This window comes from Natrix helvetica, assembly GCF_964273705.1.
Source record: "Natrix helvetica genome assembly, chromosome: 6".
NCBI lineage: Eukaryota > Metazoa > Chordata > Lepidosauria > Squamata > Natricidae > Natrix > Natrix helvetica.
This window is the reverse complement of record NC_138553.1, coordinates 16,135,153-16,161,174: the sequence shown is the minus strand read 5'-3', so window position 1 is coordinate 16,161,174 and position 26,022 is coordinate 16,135,153. Positions and strand designations below refer to the sequence as shown.

At 42.7% G+C, this 26,022-nt stretch overlaps 1 protein-coding gene across 3 annotated transcripts in view; it reads left to right on the top strand.

Moving 5' to 3' along the window:
- IQSEC3 (IQ motif and Sec7 domain ArfGEF 3) overlaps positions 1-22,702 on the top strand; it is a gene marked incomplete at its 5' end in the record, with an annotated part of 253,802 nt that extends 231,100 nt beyond the window's left edge. For 2 of the 3 annotated variants that reach the window (XM_081957148.1, XM_081957149.1), the window contains 5 exons: positions 2,568-2,667; positions 9,998-10,159; positions 14,563-14,655; positions 16,048-16,091; positions 18,917-22,702. In XM_081957148.1, coding sequence (XP_081813274.1) covers positions 2,568-2,667; positions 9,998-10,159; positions 14,563-14,655; positions 16,048-16,091; positions 18,917-19,354 — 837 coding nt within the window. In that variant the 3' untranslated portion in view covers positions 19,355-22,702. Of the gene's footprint in view, positions 1-2,567; positions 2,668-9,997; positions 10,205-14,562; positions 14,656-16,047; positions 16,092-18,916 lie in introns of all 3 variants that reach the window. The other variant, XM_081957147.1, reaches the window with a different exon arrangement.
- Between the last annotated feature and the right edge of the window lie 3,320 nt (positions 22,703-26,022).

The window sequence follows — 26,022 nt, the reverse complement described above, 5'->3', positions numbered from 1 at the left end:
TCTTCTTTGATGGACACACCCCTCGCAGATAAATGTATACCTAGATATTTGACTTTTTTGACAGTTTGAATACCCAATTTCTTTGTTAGCTCCTCTTTTGATTTTGATGTCTTATTTTTAACCAGCATTTTAGTCTTTGTCATATTTATCTTTAAATCCGCTACTTTCCCATACTCTGTCAATTCCTCAATAAGTCTTTGGGGTGTGGGATAATAAGTGCATTCAGATTTAGAATCTGAGTGGGTAGAATCCCCCTCGGCATTGCTCTGAGACAGGACGTTGATACCTAAAGCCAAGGCCTTAACCATAAAATGGCAGTAGTGGTGGGATCCTACCAGTTTAACAACCAGTTAGGTAAGCGTGTGTTTTGCTACGCGTGCGTGCACAGTTTTACTAAAACTTGCCTTCGATGTTACTTCTTGGAGAGTAACACAGCTGAGTCATGGTAATCTACTCTGGCACACTATTCAGCTGAGAGGATATAGGTACTGTATTTTTGGAGTATAAGATGCATCTTTTTTTCCCCCCAAAAGAGGGTAAAAATCTAGGTATGTCTTACACACTAAATACAGCATTTTTGGCCTCCCGGAACCCCACCGCTGCGCATCCCGTTTTTTGTAAATATGGACGCACAGAGGGTTTGGGAGATCTGCAAAGTGCTCCTGGGGGCTGGGAACGGCAAAATCAAGCAAAAAACGGCCCCCCAGCCCTCAGGAGCACTCTACAAGCCTTGCAAAACTTATACATGTCCTGCTTTTTGCAAGACACGGGCCCATTTTCGTGAAAAATGGGCTGTTTTTTGCTCATTTTCCCCCCTCAGCCCCAAGGAGCACTTTGCAGGCCTCTCAAACTCTCTGCATGCCCTGTTTTTCACAAAAAATGAGGCATGCAGAGGGTTTGGGAGGCCTGGAGAGTGCAAAAACTTTTTTAAAAAATTTACCTCTTCAAAATCTTGGTGCATCTTATACTCCAGTGCGTTTTATAGTCCGAAAAACCAGGTAAGTAAAGCACAAGGATGGGCGGGCCAACCTGATCATCGGAGTGAACTGGTTCACTCTCAACTGATCACCAGAGCTACCGGTTCACCCGAACCGGTCCGAACTGGCTGAATCCCACCCCTGGATGCCAGCTATTAATCAAGCCAGAGAAACCCAGGAAAGCAAACTACTACCTTTTGCTCATGCATTGTTCCTTGTATCCTCCAAAATGTAAAGAAAGAGTGAGTGGATCAAGCCCTGAAAATACCAATTTTTACTGCCAAACTGGGTGGCTTCAGTGGCCTGGAAGGGACTGTAGAGAATGCACCCTTGTTTCATGAAAGAGGAATGCAGGGAAACTGCTCAGTAAAACATCCGAGCAATTGACAAGTGTGATTTGACAGGACTCCCTCTGGAGGAGATAATAGAAGTCCACTCTTCAGCATGGTTTTCACTCACTTCTCTACTCTCAGTCACAAGACTGTAAGCTAAACAATTTCTTCCAGGCAAGATGAACATAAAGCTGTTGTGCAATTTGCATCTGTGTGAATGTTTGAGGTTTTTTTTTTTTAAAAAAAGAACTTATATCTATGACATAACCCAGGCAGAAGGAAGGATAAGGGGATTAACTCTTGAACTCCCAGATTGCAATCCTTCTCTACATGGATTGCCCTATTTTCCATCACCCCCCACACTCTGCCTGACACTTACATTCTTCCAATTCACATCCTCCTTCCAGTGCAAGAAGCTGATAGGGGATTAGTGGTGATGTGATATAGCTTGAAAAACACAATTAGCCAAAAGAGTACCAGCCCCTCCTCATAGCAGGACTCCTAACCAGATTAGTCCCCTGCAATTCCTATGTCTTTATTTCTAGATTTTAAAAATGCACGCAGCTTGCTTGCACTACAACAGGGGTGTCCAACCCAGGCAATTTGAAGACTGTGGACTTCAGCTCCCAGAATTCTGGTAGAAGGTACAACGTCTGGGAGTTGAAGTCCATCAGTCTTAAAGTTGCCTAGGTGTGGGCAGCCCTATGCTACAACAAGGGGTGTGAAGTGTCACACATCTAAACAATTTAGACTAGGGGTATGCAATGTAAGGCCCTGGAGTTTCATTGATCTTAGATTTGGATGTGCAACCCAATGTCCCTTCAGATTTTATCATCAAACTAAAGGCCCAATCAAAATTGATTGACTGTGTTAATTCATTTAGACCAAGCACGTCATAATACTTAGCTGATCTGGCTGATCTTCAAAATCTAAGTAGGATCAGACCTGATTATTGCTTGGACTGGATCCCACAAGGCATGTTTTTTAGCCTTACTCTTTTCTTTCACCATGCCCCATCTTTTGGGGGTATGGCCCCTCACACCACTCATAACCCCAATAGGATCTCATTCTGACGACCATATTGTAGTTGAATGGTGTTATTTGGACCTTAAACCTTCCTGTTGCCTTTTGCTGATCTTTCTGAAAGACTCTTTCTGTCTCTGTCTGTCTGTCTCCGTGTGTGTGTGTGTGTGTGTGTGTGTGTGTGTGTCTTTGTATCTCTCTTTCTCTCTCTCTCTTCATCTGTGTCCTTTAACAGATTCTCAAGCTTTGCCCCAAGAAGAAAAGCTCTTCAACCTACACATTTTGCAAGTCGGTCGGCCTCTTAGGAATGCAGTTCCATCTGTTTGAGAATGAATGTAAGTTTATCACAGTCTACTTGGCTCTCTGCCTGATGACACTGGAGGGGATTAATGTGCCGTCTTTCATGGGTTATGGAAAGAGACTCATTCAAGAGGGGGAGCAAAAGTGGTGTTCTGGTTATGGTGAATGTTAGCATTTAGAATCTGAACTGGGGAGCCCCCGGTGTTAATTCATACTGAGCCTTGGTGACTTTGGGCCACTCCTTCTCTTCAGCCCAATCGAATACATAGAGTTGTTGATGGATAAAGAATAAGAGAGTGTAGCGTATGCTACCTTATGTTCCTAGGGAAACATGCGAGACAAATGTCTATAGAGATTCTCAGTCATCCAAGTCATGGTTGTCCCAAAGATGCTTTTTTCAAGAGGCAACTGGACTTTCTTGTTTTTCTTTGAAGACGTTTCACTTCTTATCCAAGAAGCTTTTTCAACTCTCAACTCCTCAGAGCTGAAGAAGCTTCTTGGGTGAGAAGCGAAACGTCCTCAAAGAAAAAGCAAGGAAGTCTAGTTGCCTCTTGAAAAAGCACCTTTGGGATGAGATACAAATGAATCAATCAAAAATGCTTGAAGAAAGGTTGGTTTGTCTATCTCAGAGTCTTGACTGGTTAAAGCCCCTTAAACCATGATTCCAACTCAGGTAGTCCTCAACTTACAGCCACAATTGAACCCAAAATTCATGTTGCTAAGTGAAACAGATGTTAGGTGACTTTTGCCCCATTCTACCACCTTTCTTGCCACTGTGGTTAAGTGAATGCCTGCAGCTGTTAAAGGAGTAACATGGTTGTTAAGTGAATCTGCTCCCCCATTGATGTTGCTTGTCAGAAGGTCGCAGAAGGGGATCGCATGACCCCAGAACATTGGAACTGTTATAAACAGGAGTCAGTTGTCAAGCGTCTGAATTTTGATCCTGTGACCATGGGGAGGCAGCAATGTTCGTAAGTGTTAAAAATGGTCATAAGTCACTTTTTTCAGTGCCGTTGTAACTTTGAACAGTCACTAAATGAACTGTTGCGAGTCGAGGGGCTACTTGTACTTCCATAATTCCATACCATATAAATTCATTCAATTTGACAAACAAGCAAAACAACAACAACAACAAAAACCCCACCCCAAACAGGCAAAGCTTTGTAAAATCATATAATAACTTAAATAAAAATCTTCTGTACAACTCAAGACACATACAGTGCAGTGGTGAAATTCAATATTTTTTACTACTGGTTCTGTGGGCGTGGTAGGAGAAGGATATTGCAAAATCTCCATTCCCACCCTACTCTGGGGCCAGCCAGAGGTGGTATTTGCCTGTTCTCTGAAATACTCAAAATTTCCCCTACCGATTCTCCAGAACCTGTCAGAACCTGCTGAATTTCACCCCTGTTAAACCAGGAGAATATTCAGAAAATTAAGCTTGCCTGACAATATTTTGTTGGAAACCTCAGTTATAGGCTTAAATCAGGGGTGTCAAACTCAAGGCCCAGGGGCTGGATCCAGCCTGTGAGGTGCTTAGATCTAGCCTGAGCGGACACCCAGGAAACAGTGAAGGAGTAGCCCGTGGTGCTTCTGCCAAAGAAAACTGACCTCAGGAGGGCCATCACAGCCGAAAATGGAGCTTGCGATAGCTACGTGTGGCTCTCCTGAGCTCCCTTTTTGCTGGCAGAGGGTTGCAGGAGGCCATCACAGCCGAAAATGGAGCTCGTGAGCCCGTTTTTGCTGGCTGAGCACTTGGGCCACCACAGGTGCCACCAACACAAGTGATGTCAAGCTGGCCACCCTGGCCACGGCCACCCGGACCCTCAGAGGTCAAACACTGAAGCAGCTCTCAATGAAATCGAGTTTGACACCCCTGGCCTAAATGAACAACAAACAGAAATGGAGAATCATCGAACAATCATAGAATCCTAGGGCTGAAAGGGAATTTAGAGATCACCTAATCCAACCCCCTGCTCAGGGCAGGAATCTGCTGACCAGCCCAGACAAATAGCCTCCACACTTTTGGTTGAAAACCTCCGGGGAAGACTCTGAAAAGTAGGCTGTTCTCCTTCTGTACTTAATAACACTCACAACCAAATTTCAGCTTCTTTCATGTTTGGAAAAAAATCTAAACCCCTGGATCATTTATCACTGTCTCCTTTTTCAATATTTTTGGCCTCCCAATCTAACCCAGAGATTTCCCCATCCAAGTAACCTGGTGAGAATGTCCTACACTTTATATATATTTTCCTCAGTTCCTTTAAAAACAAAATCTTCCACAGGTTGACTGCGTCTTGTTTTGTACTTCCAGTTTTATATGGAGCTCTCTAATTGATTTCAGGATTGTTGCATAAGTGGCTTTGCCTTTATTTATTTGTTTTTCTCTGCATAAATTAACATATGCAAGCCACTGTGTATTGCAAACTAAAAATGCACAAAGAACAGAAGGCTGTGACTGAGCCGTATGAAAACATGACGGAGTGGGACACTGCGATGTACTTGGGGACATGCACAAATTCTGCATGAAGTGAAAGCTGACTGCCTTAATGTTTTCAAACAATGCAGAGCTGTAGGAGTCAAAATGCTTGTGTCTAGTATCTTACGTACTGCATGCATGGTGGAATGTGAACCTGGAGAATCGGTGGAGAGAAATTTTGGCAATCCAGAGATTTCCCATGGAAGCAGTAGAACATCTCATCAGAGGGAGGCCCTGATTAAGAGACTGCACAGTCCTGAGTTAGATGGAAGAGTAGTGAAGTTGTTCAGGATAGCCACACCCTAGAATCCCTCCGGATATGGCAATAGCAATAGCATTTAGACTTATATACTGCTTCACAGTGCTTTACAGCTCTTTCTAAGCGGTTTAGAGAATCAACATGTTACCCCCAACAATCTGGGTCATTTCACTGACCTCACGAGGATGGAAGGCTGAGTCAACTTTGAGCTGCTAAGGATCGAACTGCTGGCAGTGAGCTGAATTAGCCTGCAATACCGCATTCCAGCCACTGCGCCACTGTGGCTCCTGTTTTATCTAGAAGGTTGTGGCTTTAGTTTGCTCTGATTCTATCATTAGGCGTAAGCAAATAAAGGATTGGACTCGATCGGATTTTGCGGAGTTGTCTTTGGGTTTGAGCCTGCCAATATGTGATTTTGCCTGAGGCTGAATGAGCTGGGAACTTGCATATAGAATTCTCTACTCCTTGTTAGGAAAGCAATGAGGAGAAGACTATATTTAGATCAAGCCAAGAGAGATCCTCTGATAATAGCAATAGCACTTAGACTTATAGACTGCTTCGCATGCTTTACAGCCCTCTCTAAGCAGTTTACAGAGTCAGCCTATTGACCCCAACAATCTGGCTCCACCTGGGAAGCATGGAAGGCTGAGTCAACCTTGAGCCTGGAGAGATTCGATCTGCCAAACGGCTAGCACCCGGTGATCAGCAGAAGTAGCTGATCTATAAAAAACCATGCTGTTATAAATAATGGAGAAATGCAGGTCATGCTTGCATGATGCTTGCACTGAAGAGAGCCGAGGTGGTGCAGTGGTTAGAGTGGAGCCCTGCTGGCTACTTGAGCTGACTGCTAGCTGCAGTTCAGCAGTTCAAATCTCACCAGGCTCAAGGTTGACTCAGCCTTCCATCCTTCCGAGGTGGGTAAAATGAGGACCTAGATAGTTGGGGGCAATAGGCTGACTCTGTTAACCACTTAGAGAGGCTGTAAAGCACTATGAAGCGGTATATCAGTCTAAGTGCTATTGCTATTTTGAACCATGGGATTCTCATTATGCTTTTATTGGAATCCATAAAGTGTAGGGAGAAGATGGAATGTATTTTGCGTTTTTGTCTACGTATGTCAGCACTTGTGTGATTTCATAAAGCAAGCTAAAGATGGAGAAGATACAAATTACAATTTTTGAATGAATACAGGGCTCAGCCTTCCATCCTTCCGAGGGGGGTCAAATGAGGACCCAGATTGTTGTGGGGGGCAATAGGCTAACTCTGTAAACCACTTAGAGAGGGCTGTAAAAGCACCATGAAGAGGTATATAAGTCTAAGTGATATTGCTATATTGACAGTACGTAGTTTGGGAATGAAAAGTCTGCAAGCAAACAATGAAAGATCAGAGAGCATCAAGGACTCCACAACTTCATATCTTCTGTTATGGGCTTACATTATAGTAGTTGAACCTACTTTCCTAATACTGCTACCCTGATGGAAGTACACACACACACACACACACACACACACACACACACTCCTTCTTCACACACTTGCATAACCCCACACCGCACAGCTCCCGTTTCTAATGAAAAAGACATCCAGGCTCCAAACATAGAACTCTGTGTCAGGACTTATTTGATTCTTGCAGCGAACAGCAGACAGCAGTGAAAGAATAAGAGTTGCAAGAATTACTGTATTTTTCGGAGTATAAGATGCACCTTTTCCCCTCAGAAAAGAGGGTGAAAATCTGGGTGCATCTTAGACACTGAATGCAGGTTTTTTTTTTTTTTGCCTCCTGAAACCCCGCCCCTTCACCAAAATGGCCGTGCAGAGCCTTTAGGAGGCTTCCAGAGTGCTTCTGGGGATTGGGGAGGGCATAAATGAATGAAAAACAGGCCGTTTTTTACTCGTTTTCACCTCAGGAGCACTCTATGAGCCTCCTAAAGGCTATCTACGCCCTTTTTTTGACAAAAAACGGGCTGTTTTTGGGAGGTTTGCAGAGTGCAAAAACTTTTTTTTATTTGCCTCTTCAAATGGTGCGTCTTATTCTCCGGTGTGTCTTATACTCTGAAAAATACGGTAATTTACTGCACAGTGGCATCCCCCAAGTCTTGAAATGGAGGGCCAATCATGGCCCTTGATTCTTGAACTCGATGACCCGAATGAGGTCATCTGAAATCATAGAACGTGCAAGACGTCCGGAACAAAAGCTGTTTCTCAGAAGTTGTTTGGCATAAACGAGGCCAAATCTGTCTCCGTGTATTAGGCTAAGCGCAGAAAGAATATCTGCAAGGCAACATTTCCTTTCTTCTCCTTAAATCTCATTGTATACTTACTGCAAAGTGTCTTGTTATAGACACAAGTCCCCTGCCTTCACCAAAATCCAAATCGGTTCTTTGTTCTCTGCTATTTATAGAAGATCCTTAAATCCTTGATTTTTTTAAAAAATATGGGAATTTAACGTACCCATTAAATGTACTTATGATCATACTAACTGGAGGACGACCAGTGACTCTGGAGGATGAAAGGACCACTTGCCTTAATCCAGGACAAATTAATTATCTAGCATTGTTTATTTTGGCAATGGCTTTTTTTCAGATCACAGCAGAGTTATCGCCTAGTAGCTGCCTTTCTATCTAGAAAACGACAGGGATATTTTGCAAGGAGACAACAGAAATAACAGACTGGATCTTAAAAAAAAAAACTAGTTGCAACCACATAAGATATTAAAATGGGATCACTTTAAGTGATTATGATTATGTTCGCCTTTCAAGGTAGACCAGACTAGGAAACTAAAGTTGTTAATTGTTGTGGCCAGCCGACTGCGGGTCCCTCCAGCAGCCGAATCAAATGAGTAGGCAGCGTGGGGGTCAGGGTCAGCATCAAGGCAACCTGAGAACTTTGATGGGGAAGAGGGAATGGAGCTGTCAGAGATAGAGACAGAGACGGAGCCTGGGCCGTCCATCAGCCCTCAGATGGAGAGTCAACAGCCCCAAGGTCTGGAGGTGGCTGATGAGGAAGAGTAGGAACATCTGGGTCCAATGCCTGATGTGTGGATGCGCAGAAGGCAGAGGAAAGGAGAGCAGTGGAAATCTATGGGCCGGTTCTTGGGACGGAAGAGCCATCGCTGCTAACAAAGCCCCACCCTAGCTCTGGGGATAAAAAGCAGGGGGTGGAGATGAAGAGATGTGGCAGACAACTATTCATCTTCCTGCCGGACAGACTTGTTAGCCTGCTGTGTGTGTGTGTGTGAGAGAGAGAGAAACTTTTTGCCAGGGCTGCTGGCGCTCCTAATAAAGGGAACATTTGTTTAACTACAGAGGGTTTGTCATATTTGGGAGGAACATAAATGCTAATATTGTACAGGCAGCTCTCGACTTCCATCCTCTCCTTTAGGAACTGTTACAGAATTACAATGGAAACTGGAAAAAAGTGACTTATGGCTGGTCCTCACACTTACGATGGTTGCAGCATCCCCGTGGTCACGTGATCAAAATGTGAGCACGTGGCGATTGGCATGTATGTATTTATGATGGTTGCAACATCTCGGGGCCATGCGATTGTCATCTGCAACCGTCCCAGCTGGCTTCCAACAAGCAAAGTCAATGGGGAAGCCAGATTCACTTAATGATCATGTGAGTCACTTAACAACCATGGCAAAAGGTGACAAAATCAGGCATGTCTCACTTAACAACTGCCTTGCTTAGCAACAGAAATTCTGGTCCAAAGTATCCTAAATCGAGGACTACTTTTACTATAAGATTACTGAAACAGATCTTAACGAGTCTGAATACACTTCCCCCTTCCTTCCTGTTACCTTTGGTAGAACTATTGAGCATCACATGCTTTCCCAAATTAGGTTTCTGCTCTAGACTCAGATTTCATTGATCTGACCATTTCCTTGGATGTGGCTCCTTCTCCTATTCCTCAAGATTGTTCCTACTATTTTATAATGCCTTGGTAAGGCCACACTGGGAATACTGCATCCAGTTTTGGTTGCCATAACATAAAATAGATGTTTAGACTCTAGAAAGAGTGCAGAGAAGAGCAACAAAGATGATTAGGGGACTGGAGGCTAAAACATATGAAGAACGGTTGCAGGAACTGGGTATGTCTAGTTTGATTAAAAGAAGGACCAGCAGAGACATGATAGCAGTGTTCCAATATCTCAGTGGATGCCACAAAGAAGAGGGAGTCAAGCTATTCTCCAAAGCACGTGAGGGCACGACAAGAAGCAATGGGTGGAAACTAATCAAGGAGAGAAGCAACTTAAAACTAAGGAGAAATTTCCTGACAGTTAGAACAATTAATCAGTGGAACGACTTGCTTCCAGAAGTTGTGAATGCTCCAACACTGCAAGTTTTTAAGAAAAGATTGGATAACCATTTGTCTGAAGTGGTGTAGGGTTTCCTGCCTAAGCAGGGGGTTGGACTAGAAGACCTCCAAGATCCCTTCCAACTCTGCTATTCTATTCTAAGATGGTCATTGCATGTGATGGTGATGATGAAGGAGGATTTATTATTGGCCATTCACTCCGGTCAACTTTCTAATCCCTCCCAGACATATGTTTTTTTTAAAAAAAATATATGAAGCCAATACTAATATTTTCAGAGGTTTTTTTTCCCCCTCTCCTTTTTCATAGACTATCCCCATGGTATCACTTTGGTGATTCCAGTTTCGGGCTCAGAGAAGAAACAGGTGCTTCATTTCTGTGCGCTAAATGCTGAAGAAATGCAAAAGTTTGTGGAAGACCTCAAAGAATCAATAGCTGAGGTGATGGAGCTGGAACAGATCCGAATTGAATGTAAGACTCCCAGCATGTTCCAGACTCCATGCAGTCATTCTGTCTGTATGTACATATGTCCGTGTCTTCTGTATTTTTTATGCTTATCATTGATAGAGATGCCATTTCAGATTTTTTTTTAAATGGGCCGGGGGAACATTTCCAGGAAGGCAGAAATATTGTTTAAATTGTATTCATTCAAATGTAGACATGCATGGTTTAAAAGTGTTCATTATAATTTCTAAGCCTCTCTTCTCTCCTCTCTCTCCTCTCTCTCTTCTCTCCTCTCTTCTTTCTTTTCTCCTTTCTCCTTTTTCCTCTCTCCTTTCTCTCTCCTCTCTCTCTCTTTTCTCTTCATAATAAATATAGGAATATAGGAACATTATTATCTGGGGTAATCTCTTTCCCCAGTATAAACAAAAAAAGTTATTATGAGTTACTGAATCCACGTCCCAAGTTCAAACTTTGGTCTAAGCTGTTATTTGTTTTAACTGTGGTTTATACCAGGGACGTGCGGTCAGGGGAGGCAGGGGAGGCAGAGCCTCACCGCTCTCATCATGAAAATAAAAAAAAAAGGGAAAAGGGAAAAGGCGCTGAGGAGCCTTCTGCACACGTGGTCCCATTCCCCACTTTCCTGAGTCAACATGAAGGGGACCGCGGAGCGTGAGCCGTGGTCCCGTGGAGTGCACTCCGTGGTCCCCTTCATGTTGACTCAGGAGTCAGGAAGGAGGGGAATGGGACCACGTTTGCAGGAGGCTGAGGCAGCTTAAGCCTCCTGCACACGTGGTCCCATTCCCTGCCTTCCTGAGTCAACATGAAGGGGACTGCGGCTCGTGCTGATGATGTCACGAGCCTCACCAGCCATAAACCTCACCGCACGTCACTGGTTTATACACAGTGCTAAGTTGTAAATCATCATTTACGAATCACAGTGGTTGAATTCAAACACCATGTTAAAACAGAATCCACCCTTATTATGACCTTATGCGGTATACAGGCAAACGTAAGGTATTGAATCATTGAGCTTGTCAGAGATTCAATGTTCCTATGTTCCTATCAATAATCGCACATGGAACCAGTAAATAAATTACTCCCTTGGGTCTGGAAATGGGTAAGACGGATAAGAAAATAATGAGAATATTTGAAAACAAATGTACGCTGGATTAGTTCATATGAGTCCAGTAGGCCCACGCAATTACATCCGGGGCTTATGTGTATCAGAAAACTTGGCATCATTTTTGGAATGCTATATGGATTATGTGCTCCTAATGGGACTGCTAATTAATGGCTTGGCTACACAATCCTGTGAGTTCCTCTTCTTTCATTACTTACTGAATAATACTTCCCCCCAAATACACAAAAATATTCCTTCCCCATATACTGTTGTATCCATTCAGTTGAAGAGCTCTCTAGCTACAACTACAGTTATTCATAGTGGGGTAAAGCCAAATTTGCAGAATCGAAATTCATCATGGAAACAGATATTTGCAAATTCAGAGAAGTAGCCCTTCTGGGTTTGTCATTCCCTGCTTTTTGGCACACACCAAATCCAGAGGAAGAAATATGTGCCATTGCCCTGATTGTGGGTATTTTACCCAATCTACTCCCATTTGTGATATCTTAGCCTAACATGTAGATAGTTTTCCTAGAATTCTTGATGTTTTGTCAAAGCATACGTAGAAACGGGCCAAACTTTCATTTGCGTCTGTGTGTGTGGGCCCGCCCGCACATGCACTCGGGTGCTATATTTTCTATCTTTCCCAACTGGGTGCTTTCTGACTGTGGTAGACTATAGCTTCCTCCTACCTAGCCACTGTGTCAGAAGATGCCTACTAGCATCTTTTCCAACCACCACATTTTAATAAAATCTTTCATGAGATGCAGCTCACTTCAACAGATGCCCGGAGTGGCTGGGCCGATGGAGAATTTAAATTGTGGGGGAGGAGAAGAAGGGAGGGGAAGACAGATTGGTTATGCGGATGCATGTTATAAATACTCTTGTCAATTAACAATTGTGCTAAAAAACCTGTTGTGTTTGTTGAGGCCTTCTGAGATGGCTTGAAATCTATTGCTGGATGTGAGTCCAACAGTATCTTCCCCCAATGGTGCTGTTAAAGTTTATTCCCCCCCCCAAAAGGGCTAGTTTAAATTCTGTAACGAATTATCCTGAGAGACTGAAATGCTCTGATATTGCTTTGTCCTTGTCTTGAGAGCTGATGTCAAACTTGTGTCCATTAATTCTTTTGCACAAAGTTTGTCTGAGAGGTACAGAATCCAGAGGGACATTACTGGCAGAGGATGGCATATATCACACTGGAGGAAGAGCAAGGGAAGGGCACCTTTAACCTTGTAGGTGAAGAGTTTTGGAGCCTGTGATACGAATGCTTTCAAAATGAATATGGGGTCAAACATCTGCTCCCCATCTTAATATCATTTTCTTCTTGGGTCTGAATACTGAGGAGAATCTGCTTCAGGTTGGATGGTTTGTATGCAAGTCTGGAGCTGCTATGCCAGAGTTCCCCAACTTTTCCGGCTTTGTGGACCGGCTAGTGGGGAGAATGTATGGTTCTGTATGAGTGGTGGGCAAGTGCATGTAGCTCCATTGGTGCAAGCACCAAGCATGTGCACCCTCTGCTCTCTGTCAGGGTTCCAAGTAATAAATCCATAGCAAGCCAGACTCCGAGGCAGGTAGATTCCTCAAAGGATACTTTTATTGGAATGATCACATTGGCGCATATCTGGTGAAAACCGACTGAAGATTCCCGCGGTTTTCACATAATTAAAAGTAAAAGTTTTTATACTTTTTCAAAACACACAGTCACATGGTCCAACCGCGGTGATGGCTGGCCACTAGGTGGCATCATTCCGGCTTCCTCTAACCAGGTGTGAGAATGTCCTTGGTTCCCAAGAGAAAGTATGTTGTTTTGGCTACAGATTCCCCTCTATCTCAATTCCGCCCTCCCTATCCCTCAGCTCCAGTGTGGCAACACTGAAGTGGTGAAAATGGCTTCAATCAGGTCAGCTTCAGGGTTGACACTCGCGCAAGTGGAGGTGTGCATTCACATATGCATGCTCACATGCTACTTCCACATCCCAGTTCCACAGGGCTCAAGGCATGGTAGTGGACTATGGCTCAGGGGTACTACACAATTCCTGAAAAAGCTGTCCAGCATTGGTTGTAATTTACCGGTCTTAATAATGTTGTTTACCAATAATCTGTTTGAGTGACTTGAGCTATGACAACCACTGGAATTCTGTTTTGTTTTTGTGATCTATCATTTAACAGACCTGGGAATTGATCTGGCTCTGTTGATTTATCTGATGATCTAGGTGAGTGGGTTTCAGTCTCCTGAATGGCTGTCTTAATTTCATCGAACAAGCTTCTCTTATCCAATGAATTAGAACAAATACAATTTAGCTCAGAGATGATAGATTTAAGAGTGTGTGGTTGGTAGAAACCTGAAACATTTAAGCACACAGAGGTAATCTGTAGGCTTCAGGTGTAATGTGATGTTCTGTATCTCCATTCTGTATTGTTACTAGGACATCAAGGAAATTGACTTGTTCTTCAAGTGCACTGTTGCTAAAGTTGCTAGCGAGCTGGAAGTTATTGAAAGCTTTGATAAAATTTGATGAGCATTTTTTCCCATAGGTCCATGTAGTGAAAATGTCATCAGTGAATCTCAAGTAAAGGAGAGGTTTCAGGAGGCAAGGGCTGAGGAAACATTATTGTAGGTCGGCAAGGAGAATTTGGCATATGACTTTGAGTGTTCATGCTGTGATGCTCATCTGCAAATCTATGTTGTTGCCAAAGTTGAAGGAGTCAAGGGTGAAGACCAGGTCATACAGTTAGGTCATAATAATGGTACTTATAATCCAGAGGTGGGTTGCTCCTGGTTCGGCCTGGATTGGGTGAACTGGCAGTAGCGGTAGTGACGTGATGCTCTGCCCACCTGCCCGGACGCTTCTGTGCATGCACGGAAGCATCGCACGCGCACACCTAAACCAGTAGTAAAAAAATTGGCAACCCACCACTGTTATAATCTGCCTCTCATCTGCCCTGCATTTCCATAACCACCCTTCTTCCCTTCTTTTTTCTACTTCTCTCAACCCAGTTTAAAACCTACATGAGTTTAGCCACTTTGTGCATTAGATGAAGTGAGCTGCAGCTCAGGAAAACTTATGGCTTTTAATAAAATGGGTATGACAGAAAAGTGCTTCCAGATTCCTCCTGATTATTTGCCACCGTAGACTAACATGACTCTCCTCCTACAATATCTAGCAAACATGATTGCTCTTTTTTTCTTTGTCACGTCCCTCTGTTTTTATTGCTCTGTTTTCTTTTGTTTTCATCTTTCTTTTTCTTTCTCTCCATTATATATCTGTACCTTCTCCCTCTTTCCCCCATTCCCATGTCTTCTTAGGGGAGCTGGAGAAACAGCATGGGGCAAAGAATCTTTCCTTAAAAACCAATGGGGCTCAGATGGAAATGCAATTCAAGCAAGGATCTCCAGCAGGTTAGAATTTTCCCGGGTTCTTCACTTCCTACCTAGTACAACAGTCAGCCGTTCTTTGCTCACCTCATGACAACAAGTAAGAGAATAGAGAAAGGAAGGACAAAGCAACTTTCAGCAATAACATAACAGATCTTATCCTTGAAATGTCCCCAAGCTGATGTCATTTCAAAATAACTATGTTTCTCAAAGAACCAATTCCATATGCCATGCCATCCCCCCACAATTGGGGATTTTCCAGATCAGAATTAAAAGCTTATCATCTCATCTTTTGCTTACCTGTTAATCGGGGGACGGGGGGGGGGGGGGGGCGGACCAAAGCTGCAGAGCTCATGCTGATTTCTATGATAGAATTGAGTTAATAGCCAACAGAAGCTCATTCTTTGAGCTATCAAGACATGTGAGAGTATACATTTGATTTCATAATGCTGATGTTCCCCAAATTAGGTCATACCTTAGAAGGGGAGAAGCAAAAAGGATAAACCTTATAGTAAACTAGGTGGACTGGTTTGTAGCAAAGGACTTTTCACCAGTCTGGAAGTGCTGCCATATAGTCATTAAATTATAAAACTAGGCAGGATATATGAAGACATCGGTTTTAGGCTAAAAAAATGGAGGTTCTTAAACAGATTCCGTAATCATTCAATCATTCTTTTTGGAAAGGCAGAATAGGGAAATTATACCATCTTTACCAAACCATAGTGGGAGGAGAAGAGCTGAAAGTTAAATTAGTATATACCCAGTTGATCTATATCCTGGATAAGTCACTACTCAACGTATTTTATTTTTTCTCCCTCAAAATTATCTTTTCAGTCCCAGGAAGTAATTTCCCTTGTAATATTTGGCTAGGAAAGAAAGGATAGAAGCAGTACATATGGGATCAGGCCTAAACGAACCAATCTTGGTTAAAAAGATAGACTGAGAGTGGAGAAACCCAGGTTGAACTCAACCTCCCATCTTGGAAGCTCACAAAATGACTAGTTACTAAGTAGCTAGTTACTCGATCGTAGTTTAACGTATCTCACAGGGATTCTGTGATAGGACACAAATGAAGTTTGGGTATGAACTCCAAATAAATAAGAAAATGGCGGTAAAGTAGAAGACGACACCTCTGTCATGGATTCCATGAGGTTGATGTGACACAGCCAATAACTGAAGGGGAATTATGTTATTGTTGCATTTTTGTTGCTAGGAAAGTGAACTTGTGGGTTTTTCTGCTTAGGGTGCCAAAAATATCTGACTTGATTGTGATGTAGATTGATGGAAGATGGGCAGGGAGAGAAGCTTAGCCAGCCCAAAAAGTCTGGCCCAGTGTAGAATACCAACAGTTGTCCTAACTTATAGCACAAAGAGTAGGTTGCACCACTGAAGGAAAGTCCTCTTTTATTTTCAAAGGCAAAAAAGATTTAGGAGAAAGAGGCCCGGAGAACACAGTGGAGGTAAGTAGAATGCGCAGCTGTGGAGGTAAGTAATTCTCCCCTCAGTTCAGCCCTTCTTACATTCTCTGTTGTTTCTTTTCTCAGGTTTTAATCAATGCCTCCCCTGCCAGACTGACAATTTTACCAATTTCCAGAGATACAATAAAAAGTTACTGCTAGGACGGGTAATACAACTTTCAAATCCAGATTAAACTTCAAAGCATTTTTATTTTCAAGCCGTTTCTCTAATTGTTAACACATCCTTCATGGAGCCAGCGGCCGAACTCTGGAAACTAACCTGCTCCTTCCTCATCCCCCACCCAGCACCCTTTCAGGAGAAATCAGAGACAGAGCTGAGATGAACCCCCTGGCAGCTCAATATCTTTCCCTCATAGCTCTTCTGCCCAAGAAACGGGTGCCACGTTGATGGCAGGCTGGGCAAGATTCACCAGGGGGGGAGGCTGTGTTCTGACCGAGGCTTTCCAAGAGCATGAAACAAACTCCCGGTCCCGACAAAAACCTCTTTTATTAATTTGTTGTGAATTCTGCTCATTCACAGCCGGCAAAGTCTTTCAAAGGAGGATTTACAGTCACAGACCTTATCTGGCTTGGAGATCTGACAGGCCGATATCTGCAGAACTTGGCAAGGAGTCTCGGAGAGTCACGAACCAATTAAGCAAACTAGTTGTCTTCTGCAAACTCCATTCCCCCTCCTCTTTTATTTCCTCTGGGAGGGGCCATTCACCATCCACCTGGTGGCCTTACTCCCAAGTCGACCCCTGTTCTTTAGCTGTTCCCTTCGTCTGGCAACTCTGCACACGCACACACTGGGAACACACTCCAGCTGTTTGTCTGCCTCACTGACTCTGAAGGCAACTGATAGCTGACTTACGGTTCTGGCTCCCTCTCTGCCTCCGACACAGAGGCCTCATCAGAGCCTTCCCCAGACTCCAGGACTGGCCCATGTTCCTCCCCAACCTCCTCACTGTCCAAATCTTCTGCCAGCTCTGCTGGCCCCTGGCAGGCCACAACAGGTTGGAAGATTAGACCAGATCTTCCCCATCCTGGGAGGGATTGCTAGGCAATATGGTTTTGTTATTCCATATATGGAAATGGATCTCCACAGTAAGAGCCCTTCCAAGGACTCCCATTCACCAGGAAAACTCTCCTAAGACTCATTCAGCAGCATCTCCCTCTCTCTCTCTCTCGAGATGCCAAAACAACCTCTCAGGGCAGGGAATCCATTTATCCACCGACCTCTTAACCAACACCAAGCTCCATCACCTTATAATCAGCTGGTTTGGGCCTTATTATCCAAGTTGTGCCCTTCAGCTTTCTCTTCTGCAGCCTTTGAGAAAACAGCCCCTCTGGGCATACTTGTTGCTCCTCCTAATGTGCTTCATAAAAACTAACTCATTACTCTGTCAGCATGGCTACTAATGCCCTACAGGAACAGGCATCTGCATTTTGAGTCCCAACAGACACTTCTTCGTGGAGAAATCTTCACTTCAGGATCCCAAGGGAAGCCATTCACGAAGCTTTATCCTGTTTGGGATTCCAGAATTAGGCAGATAGGGCACCCCACCTGCCAGCGCGCCTCCCCAAAAGGGACCTCCTTCTCCAACTCCTTGTCGGCTCTTAGTCTCCCAAGTCTACTGGGTAGCTGTGCTTCTTTGAAACTCTTTTCTCTTCACTTTTATCTATAGGCTCCCTAGATTCCTTCCACAGGGAACTCCAGCCCATCTTAGTTTCTGTTTGAATACGGAACTTGAGGAATTCCTCGGGGTTCTTCTCACTTCAAGAGACTTCAAGCTTTCTTCCTTCCCTTCCCTCCCTAGCAGGAACAAGCATCTCCATTTTCGCTGAGATTTACCTGATCTGCTGCCATTTCATCAGATTTCTTTTCTTTTAAACCATTGTGCAAACTTGGATGGATACTTTTTTTTTCCTTTTCCTTTTGGGGGCCAGATTGTTTTTTTTTAAAAATCATTTCCTTTCACTTGCCAATCATTGAGTGGATCAGAGCGAGCTGCGAGTTTGCTGAAAGATGTTAGATTTGTGCTTGGTTTTTTTTTTTATCCCCTTTCCCTTTTTAATTTTTTCCTTTTGTAAACAGAGTAATGAGTCATGCGTGCCACTTCCCTGCTCAGAAAGACACAAGCTAGGAAGAGCTCAAGTCTTTCCTTGAATGCCAGCAAATCTCATCTCCTGCCCGCCCCTCCCCACAAAGATGTACAACCTCAATTATCCTTCCTTCTTTCTGCCTTGTTAGCCTATGGACTGCAAGATGATGTAAGAGTTTTTGAGCACGCCAGTCATAAAGCGCAGCTTATCTGAAAATATGCCTGCATTAAGCAGAATTTGGAAAGACTTTAATCCCAGTTGCCTTTCTTCCAAGCAAAAGACAAATAGGGGCATTTAAAAAAAAATTAAATCTAAAAAGCAAACGTTTAAAACTCTGAGTAACAAGATGGTTTTTGGATTGCACGAGAGGCGGTGGGCTCATGCCTTCAGCGTATAATACATCGAGCTTACGTCTTTCATCCCACTTGTTCTGGGTGCCACTTGTATTGACTCCACCTAGGTGGTTGAGGTTGTGCTATCTGTGGATATAGCATTACTGCCTTCGCTGTGATGAGGCTCAAGCAGGAAGCCTGGGGAAGATGTGGAGCGAGGGGGGACCGAGAGGTCAACGGAGGGGTGGAAGATTTTGGAGTAACGCTTAAGCTGGGCTATGGCTTTTGGAGAGGAACCTGGCGGTGGGGGTGGGTGAAGGGTAGCCGGCAGAAGCAGCTGGGAAAAATGTCTTGTAACATTTAATGCTTCTTTGACTGTTTCTAAACTAGGTGTCAATTCACAACAGGCTTCAAACGTACCAGCACAACTCTCTCCTGGGGCTCGAGAGTGGAGTGGAGCCCAGCACACATCCTAATGTGGCGCGGGAAAGGCTGGAGGCAGCATTGGCACCCTCTTACCCTGCCTCGGCGGGGACCCTTGTACAGTGTCAGCAGATTGTCAAAGTTATAGTCTTGGACAAGCCTTGCCTTGCTCGAATGGAGCCGGCCCTCAACCAGACTTTGACGCGCTACGTGTCCTCCGATTCCTGCAACTCTACACCCTTGCACTGTCGAGGCAGCGGGCTCCAAGGGACCCCGGTGAAAATCATCCATCAGCCCCCGCTTCCACCTCCGCCGCCACCCTACAACCACCCGCACCAAACCTGCCCCCCCAGTTCCTTGCTTCACAGACGCAGATGCTCCAGCGGTTCACGCAGTCTAGTGTAGCAGCCCTACCAGCAGTAGCCAAACAGCACAGACCTAGCCTGGGACTCTCTTTTTCTTCTGTCTTCAGAAAAAAAAATCTAGTTTGTAATTTATTTTTTAGTAAAATGAGAGAGAGAGAGAGAGTGTGTGTGCATGGGGAGGAAGAGGAAGAAAGAAGAGGAAGAAAGAAGAGGAAGAAAGAAGAAGAAGAAGAAGAGGAGGAGGAGGAGGAGGAGGAGGAGGAAGAGGAGGAGGACAGATTGTGATAAAAACACATAAAATCATTAGTTCTTTATTACCTCTTCTAAACTGATTCTATTTTGAAGGAGCCCTATGTAGAAACTGAGAGCTTCAGAAGATTTTTCCTTTGTAGCCTCTTCCCCATTCTGCTTCAAACACATTTTCTGTCCTCTCTGCACTCCATCCTACTTCTGAGAGCTTCATTGCCTTCCTCTTTCTCCTGCTTTCACTTGCCCTCCTGTCTCCCACTCCCACTTACCTTTTCCGATAGGATCTTTTCTCACCAATACTGAATTTCATATGTTTCTGACCAAAACAGACCTATCTATTGGGGGGGGGGTGTATTGACTTTCCTAGCCCGTTTTGTTGAGGTTGAAGAACTGTAGCTGCTGTTATCAACGCTGTTGCCTCATCACCGCAGCTTGCTAAGTTGGAGCTGAAAATCTGTGCCATTCACCTTGCTTTCTTCTTCACACTGTCTTCACCAGCGGAATGGAAGAGGAAGCAGAAGATGGCAGATGTTCCTTCTTCCGCCCCCCACCCTGCTGCTAAACACAAATCCAGACTCATTTTGGGACAAGAAAAAAAGTTTTCATTGTAATGAGAGACCTTTGTAAATACACACCTTAATAGCTGAATGTGGGTGGATCCTGCCTCACCTGTTGGTGGAAATTGGAGGAAAAGATAGAGGCATGGCCACTTTCTGAAAGTATTGGACAATATGAAAGGCTCTTCAGATTTTTATTGAATCATTTTATACCCTGCTTTTCAGTCTGTTCCAGATTTTTAAAAAGTCATTCGATTCTGAAAGAAGGGGGTAATTTCAGCTTTGAAACACGCTGTTTTAGACCCCCAGTCAAGATTAATGTTTTCTTCATGTAAGGCAGAGGTGGGGATTAATGGCTTCTTTATGACTTGTGGATGGCAACTCCCAGAAATCCTGAGCCAGCATGGCTGGCTCATGAATTTTCAGAATTGAAGTCCACAAGTCACAAAAGGGCCGTTGTTCCCCACCCCGGATGTATGGTAAGAAAATGCACCTCAAGTTATAATGTAGGCTAAAGATTGCATTTTTTAAGTTGATGGGCAGAAGTGAAATGTTGAAAACATGTGGTGGATGTTCTAAAAAAAAAAAAAGCTGATGGAAGGAATTTCAAATCAATCCATCAATTTTACTTCGTACACCAGCACAGAACCAATAACGTAACTATTGCACTAAATTATGTCATCTTGATAGAATAAAATAAGGCAAAGATAAAATTATTTTGGTAAAATTACTGAGCAGAGGTATTAAAACTCAAAAGAATCCTATAATTTTTGCAATTTCACAATGAATAATCTAAATTCTATAAATAACCAGGACAGATAATTATAAAGGGCCATAAATGATACCATAAAACATTAGGAGAATGTAGAGCTATGCTAATTTATATTAAGTCTGATACCTGCTGAAGCTCTGCTAGGATTCATCGGGATTAACACTATTATGCTCCAAGCAACAATAACAAAGAAATGGCAAAATAAAACATAAAATGATATGCTTATATTTAAAAGAGAAGGAAAGACCAAAAAAAAAGGTATATATTGAGTTATGGAAGTCTAGTTAAGGCTTAGCATCAATCACCTCACCTGGAGGAGATATTTATGTTTAATCGTAGCTCTGACCAAAACTGGACTGCATTGTCTGAAATTCTTGCTACCTGGTCAGCTAGGGAGAGACTGAGGTAATCAACCAGGTATTATGTTATAAATGGAGAAATATACATTTCTCATAGATTTCTATGAAAAAAAAGGCAATACATGTCCCACAGTTTCAATTTCCCACTCACTACAAGAATAAAGGCACAGCTCTTTTGATACGTTAAAGATAATACAGAACCTTCCTTCAAGAGAATAGAGGGGAGCGAATAAAAAGCTCTTGGTGTTTTGAGGGACAATATTGTAGAGGTAAAAATGCAGGAGCAACACTTTTTTGTGGGTTCACTGAAATAATCATATGATGGGGCCTGACTAAAATTGTTTTACAGGGCCATGTATCTGGTGCATAGCTTGAAAGATGCTTTGGCCCGATCAAATCCCACTGGAATCAATACACTGGAGAAAAATCCACAATGGATTAGGGCGGCACCTAGCAATTTTTGCCACGAAGTCTGGAATTTGTCTTGAAAGTCAAAGAAGCCAGACAAACTGGGTTGAACATTATTTTGAACCAGTAACTAACAGGCGTAAGTATTAAGTGGAACCATGTTAGCTTCAGTCCAAAGAGTTGAGTTAGGAACACAACAACAAGGAAACCAAAACAGATTCCTTAGGAAGATTGATTGTTCTAAAGGCTTTAGGTCATTATAATGCATATATTTGGAAGCTGTAGGACAGTGGGGTCCTTGGTGCTCTCTGAGCTTGGTTGTTAAACATTTTTCACTAGGTAAGGGGTGATGGTACCTAGTTCGGTAATGAAACATCTGCAAGAAAACAGCCAAGCTCAGAGAGCACCAAAGACCTCACAGTTCAGCCTTGAGCTACAGATATTTTCTTCTATTAGCTGTGAGACAGTTGTGATGTTAGTCCACCAGGTATAGAATTACCTCCTATTGTGTGAAAAAAAATATCATAATAGGGCAGCTTCACTTTTGACCTTTAAGGGACTGAATCGGAGACCTCATGAACTGGTTGCATGAAAAACATTTCTGAGGTATTTGAAGGCCTGAACTTGTCCATTATCATTCTCATGTAATTGCTACCTACCTGTGACTAGAAAGTTTCTTTGAAGAAGGCCATGTTTTTTTTGTTTTTAATAATTAACAATTAAATCATTGTCTGTGCGGTAGGGGACAATTGATTTTAGAGTTCTCCACCCACAAACTGAATCCCAGGAAAAAAGCCGTCAGTTCAAAAGTGCTAATTTACAGAATGCCCACTAGCTCCCCTACTATCAGATATTGGCCATTATCCTTGCTTACCTTTGCCAATTTTCAGTTTTTCAACCTAAGCCTTTAGCATGTTGCCTATCCTTTGGATTTTTAAAAGAAAGCTATTTGTGCCACAAAGATACAGATGGAAATAATGACTGAGTTTACAGTTTGATTCTTTACAACATGCAATTTTCCTTTTTAATTTTTTTTAAAGTGTACGAAGCTGGAAAACCTGTCAGATATTAACGTGTTGATTGCCTCGGATGTCACACTAGGGAGAACTGCTTTTAGGGTTTCCCCTATATTCAGAACATTCCGTTTTGTGTCCATCTTGCATTCTGAGCTGTCAGTTATGTATTTAAGGCAGTGTTTCTCAACTTTGGCAACTTGAAGATGGGTGGACTTCAACTCCCAGAATTCTCCAACCAGCATGCTGCCTGGGGAATTCTGGGACTTGAGGTCCATCCATCTTCAAGTTGCCCAGGTTGAGAAACACTGGTTTAGGGCAAGGGTCTCCAACCTTGGCTACTTTAAGACTTGTGGACTTCAACTCCCAGAATAGGAGTTGAAGTCCACACGTCTTAAAGTAGCCAAGGTTGGAGACCCCTGGTTTAGGGCATTGTCCTGATTCAAAAAATGCTTAGGTTTACTTAAGGAGGGGGAAATGATTGGTTCCTATTCCAGTTGCTTCTGGTGGGCTTGATTTAGATTTATCAGCTTCACCTGCCTTAATATTTGCAATAGAAAGAAATGAAACCTTTGTGGAGATGATAGAGAAAAGAGGGATGTTAGCTAGCACCTCATCATTCAAACTATTTGCCTTGCTTTTCTGAGCTCGTAACAAATTGGATATATTGAGGTGAATGAAGAGGACATGGTCACAGTTAGCTAGCCATGTAAGTAGAGCTCATAAGGTCAGGTTGATTATGGCAAGCTGGGTGGGAAGCTCCAGAAAGATATGAAAGATTTCTAAGCTCCTTGGTTCTATCACTGATGCTGATCTGCATAATGATGTTAAATGAGGCTATTACCATATTTTTAGGGGGGAAAAGTATTAGGGAGCAGCAGCATTAATTAAGAACTTTGTTCTTGGCCACTTCAGCTCCCTGTGAGATCTAAGAAGGTCGACTTTGGTGTTTGGAAGGGGGAAAAAATTAAATCTTTGACTTGTTTGTTTGCTTATAAAGAAATGAGGAAAACAGCCAGTTTTCTTTTTTCCACATTAGACAGAAACAAAAATGTTCACTGATGTTGAACCAACACTGAATTATCTTATGTTGATAAGTCCAGGGCCTTCTGGGGTATGGAAGTATCAGTCCTGTAGAGCTTGGTCAAGTTCAATAACACTCAGATCCAGGCAGTTGGGAATTTTATTGTGCAATTGTTCTGCTTTGTTCATAAACGGGTCCAAGAGTCCTTTTCAATTTTACACCTTTTGCGTTTTCCATGATGTCGTGTGGTAAGGCAAGACAAATCACACAATCTCTTCTAATTGAGAGCACTATGACTTCTCCCTCTGGAAGTCCTTTTTCAAAAAGGCAACTGGAATGTCTTGTTATTGAAGAAGCTTCTTGGACGAGAAGTGAAATGTTTACAAAGGGGGGGGGGGACAAGAAAGTCCAGTTGCCTTTTTGAAAAAGTACCTTTGGGACAATCATGACCTTGGTGAATGGGACTCTCCATAGACATTTGCCCATCGGGAAGTAGAGTCTACCTCGGTTGGTTGCTAACAGCATTTCTGTTACAGTAATTCTGTCACTGTGGGTTGGCATTTGTTTTTCTAGGATTGTGGTGGAAACTGGAAAACCTTAGAGATAAAGCAAATCGTGCAACACAAATATTTGACTTGAAGATTCAATTTAAGTCAATTATACAATTTCAACATCTTAATCCGGGAGGATTCAGATCAGTTTTGAAAGATTTGGGGCATGTCCAAACATACCTTTTCCCAACTGCTCCCAAAGTTCAAATATAATTAATTTGAGAATTCAAATCTAATTGGAGTTGATAGCATGCCTCATTATATTTTTACAATCTGTTTAAAATGACTGCCCATATGACATCACCGTTGCATTATGAATGAAATTCCATTCATGGTTGGTTTTATTTATTTTTTTAAAAATCAATCCCATTTGCCATCTGCTGAGCTTTGTGGTTTTCTTTTTCATTGCTCTTCCATTCAGTCAATTTACCCTTTTGGTCATTAGAAACTAGGTTTCTTGGAGAGCTAGATTTCGTCACTTATGACCTTGAAGTGTTGTGACAGATTGAGAACAGAGACAAGGAAGAGATCAACAACGGGGACAACAAATTTTCTGCTAGCCCCAGGATGGATGGAAAACACAATGACTTGGTAGTAGGGAAAGTTCCTTAGGAGACAAAGATGTTATTATTTCCACACAGTAAGTTATTTGCAACACAGGGGGGGGGGGGGGAGAAAGGGAAGTGTTTAAATAAATAAATTAGATTGCACTTGACACATGAAACAAAGTGGAAGGAAAACATTAGCGGACCTGATGAAATGATTGCTTTTTCGATTAAATATTTAAGAGAATCCGTGGAATTCTTAGACAAGTAAGAGACCAAGGTGATTAATAATAGATTTGGGGTGATGTGGAAATATTCAACCTAAGGACTTTTAGCTGAAAGGTTGTCCTCCTCATTCCACACACACACATACGCACACATACGCATACACATACCATTCTGCTTTGCGTTGCCTCGAAAATGAAAAGTTTGGAGGGTCAAGAATGCTAACATCAGATCTGAGTTTCTGCTCTCCAAACCCAGCCTGTGCCATTTTGATGAAGTCAGTAATTAACGGGGTTAAGCAAATGGCATTGGTATTTTGGGAGAATCGTCAGGAAAAAATTCAGGCTCACCAAGGCGACCTTCATTTTAGAAAGATTCATTCTTGTGTGCTTCGCTTGAATTCTTCCCACTTCTCTTGATTAAGTTTATACGTTCCCTGCCTGTAGATCCCCAAATTTATACATTTGTGAGATCAGAGAGAAGGAGATTTTAAAAAAATCAGTTGGAAATATTTGCAAAACTCAAGAGCTATCTACATTTCCTTCTAGTTTCAATAAAGGCTTCAGAGCACACTTAAATCAGTGTTCATTTGTTTATTCATCCATAGTTATTATTTTTGCCACAATCCAAAGATTTTAGGCAGGATATACTAAAACCTTGAAAAATTGAGGTTTTGTTGTTGTTGTTGTTGTTATTTTTAAATAAATGGGAATATTACAGACCTTCATTTGGAAGAGTTGTGATGGTCTGCATTAACAACTTAAAATGAACACACTCAGTTTGTAGTGCCCTTCCGTCCCCAAATTTAATAAATCTCACAAAGTATAGAAACAGAGAAGCTAATAGGGATAATGCCAAGTTAGAATTGTAATGTAGATGTCAGTAGACCAGTGTTTCTCCACCTTGGTAACCTGAAAATATGTGGACTTCAACTCCCAGAATTCCCCAGGAAGGATGGAAGGCTAAGTCAATCTTGAGTTGGTTGGGATCGAACTGCTGGCAGTG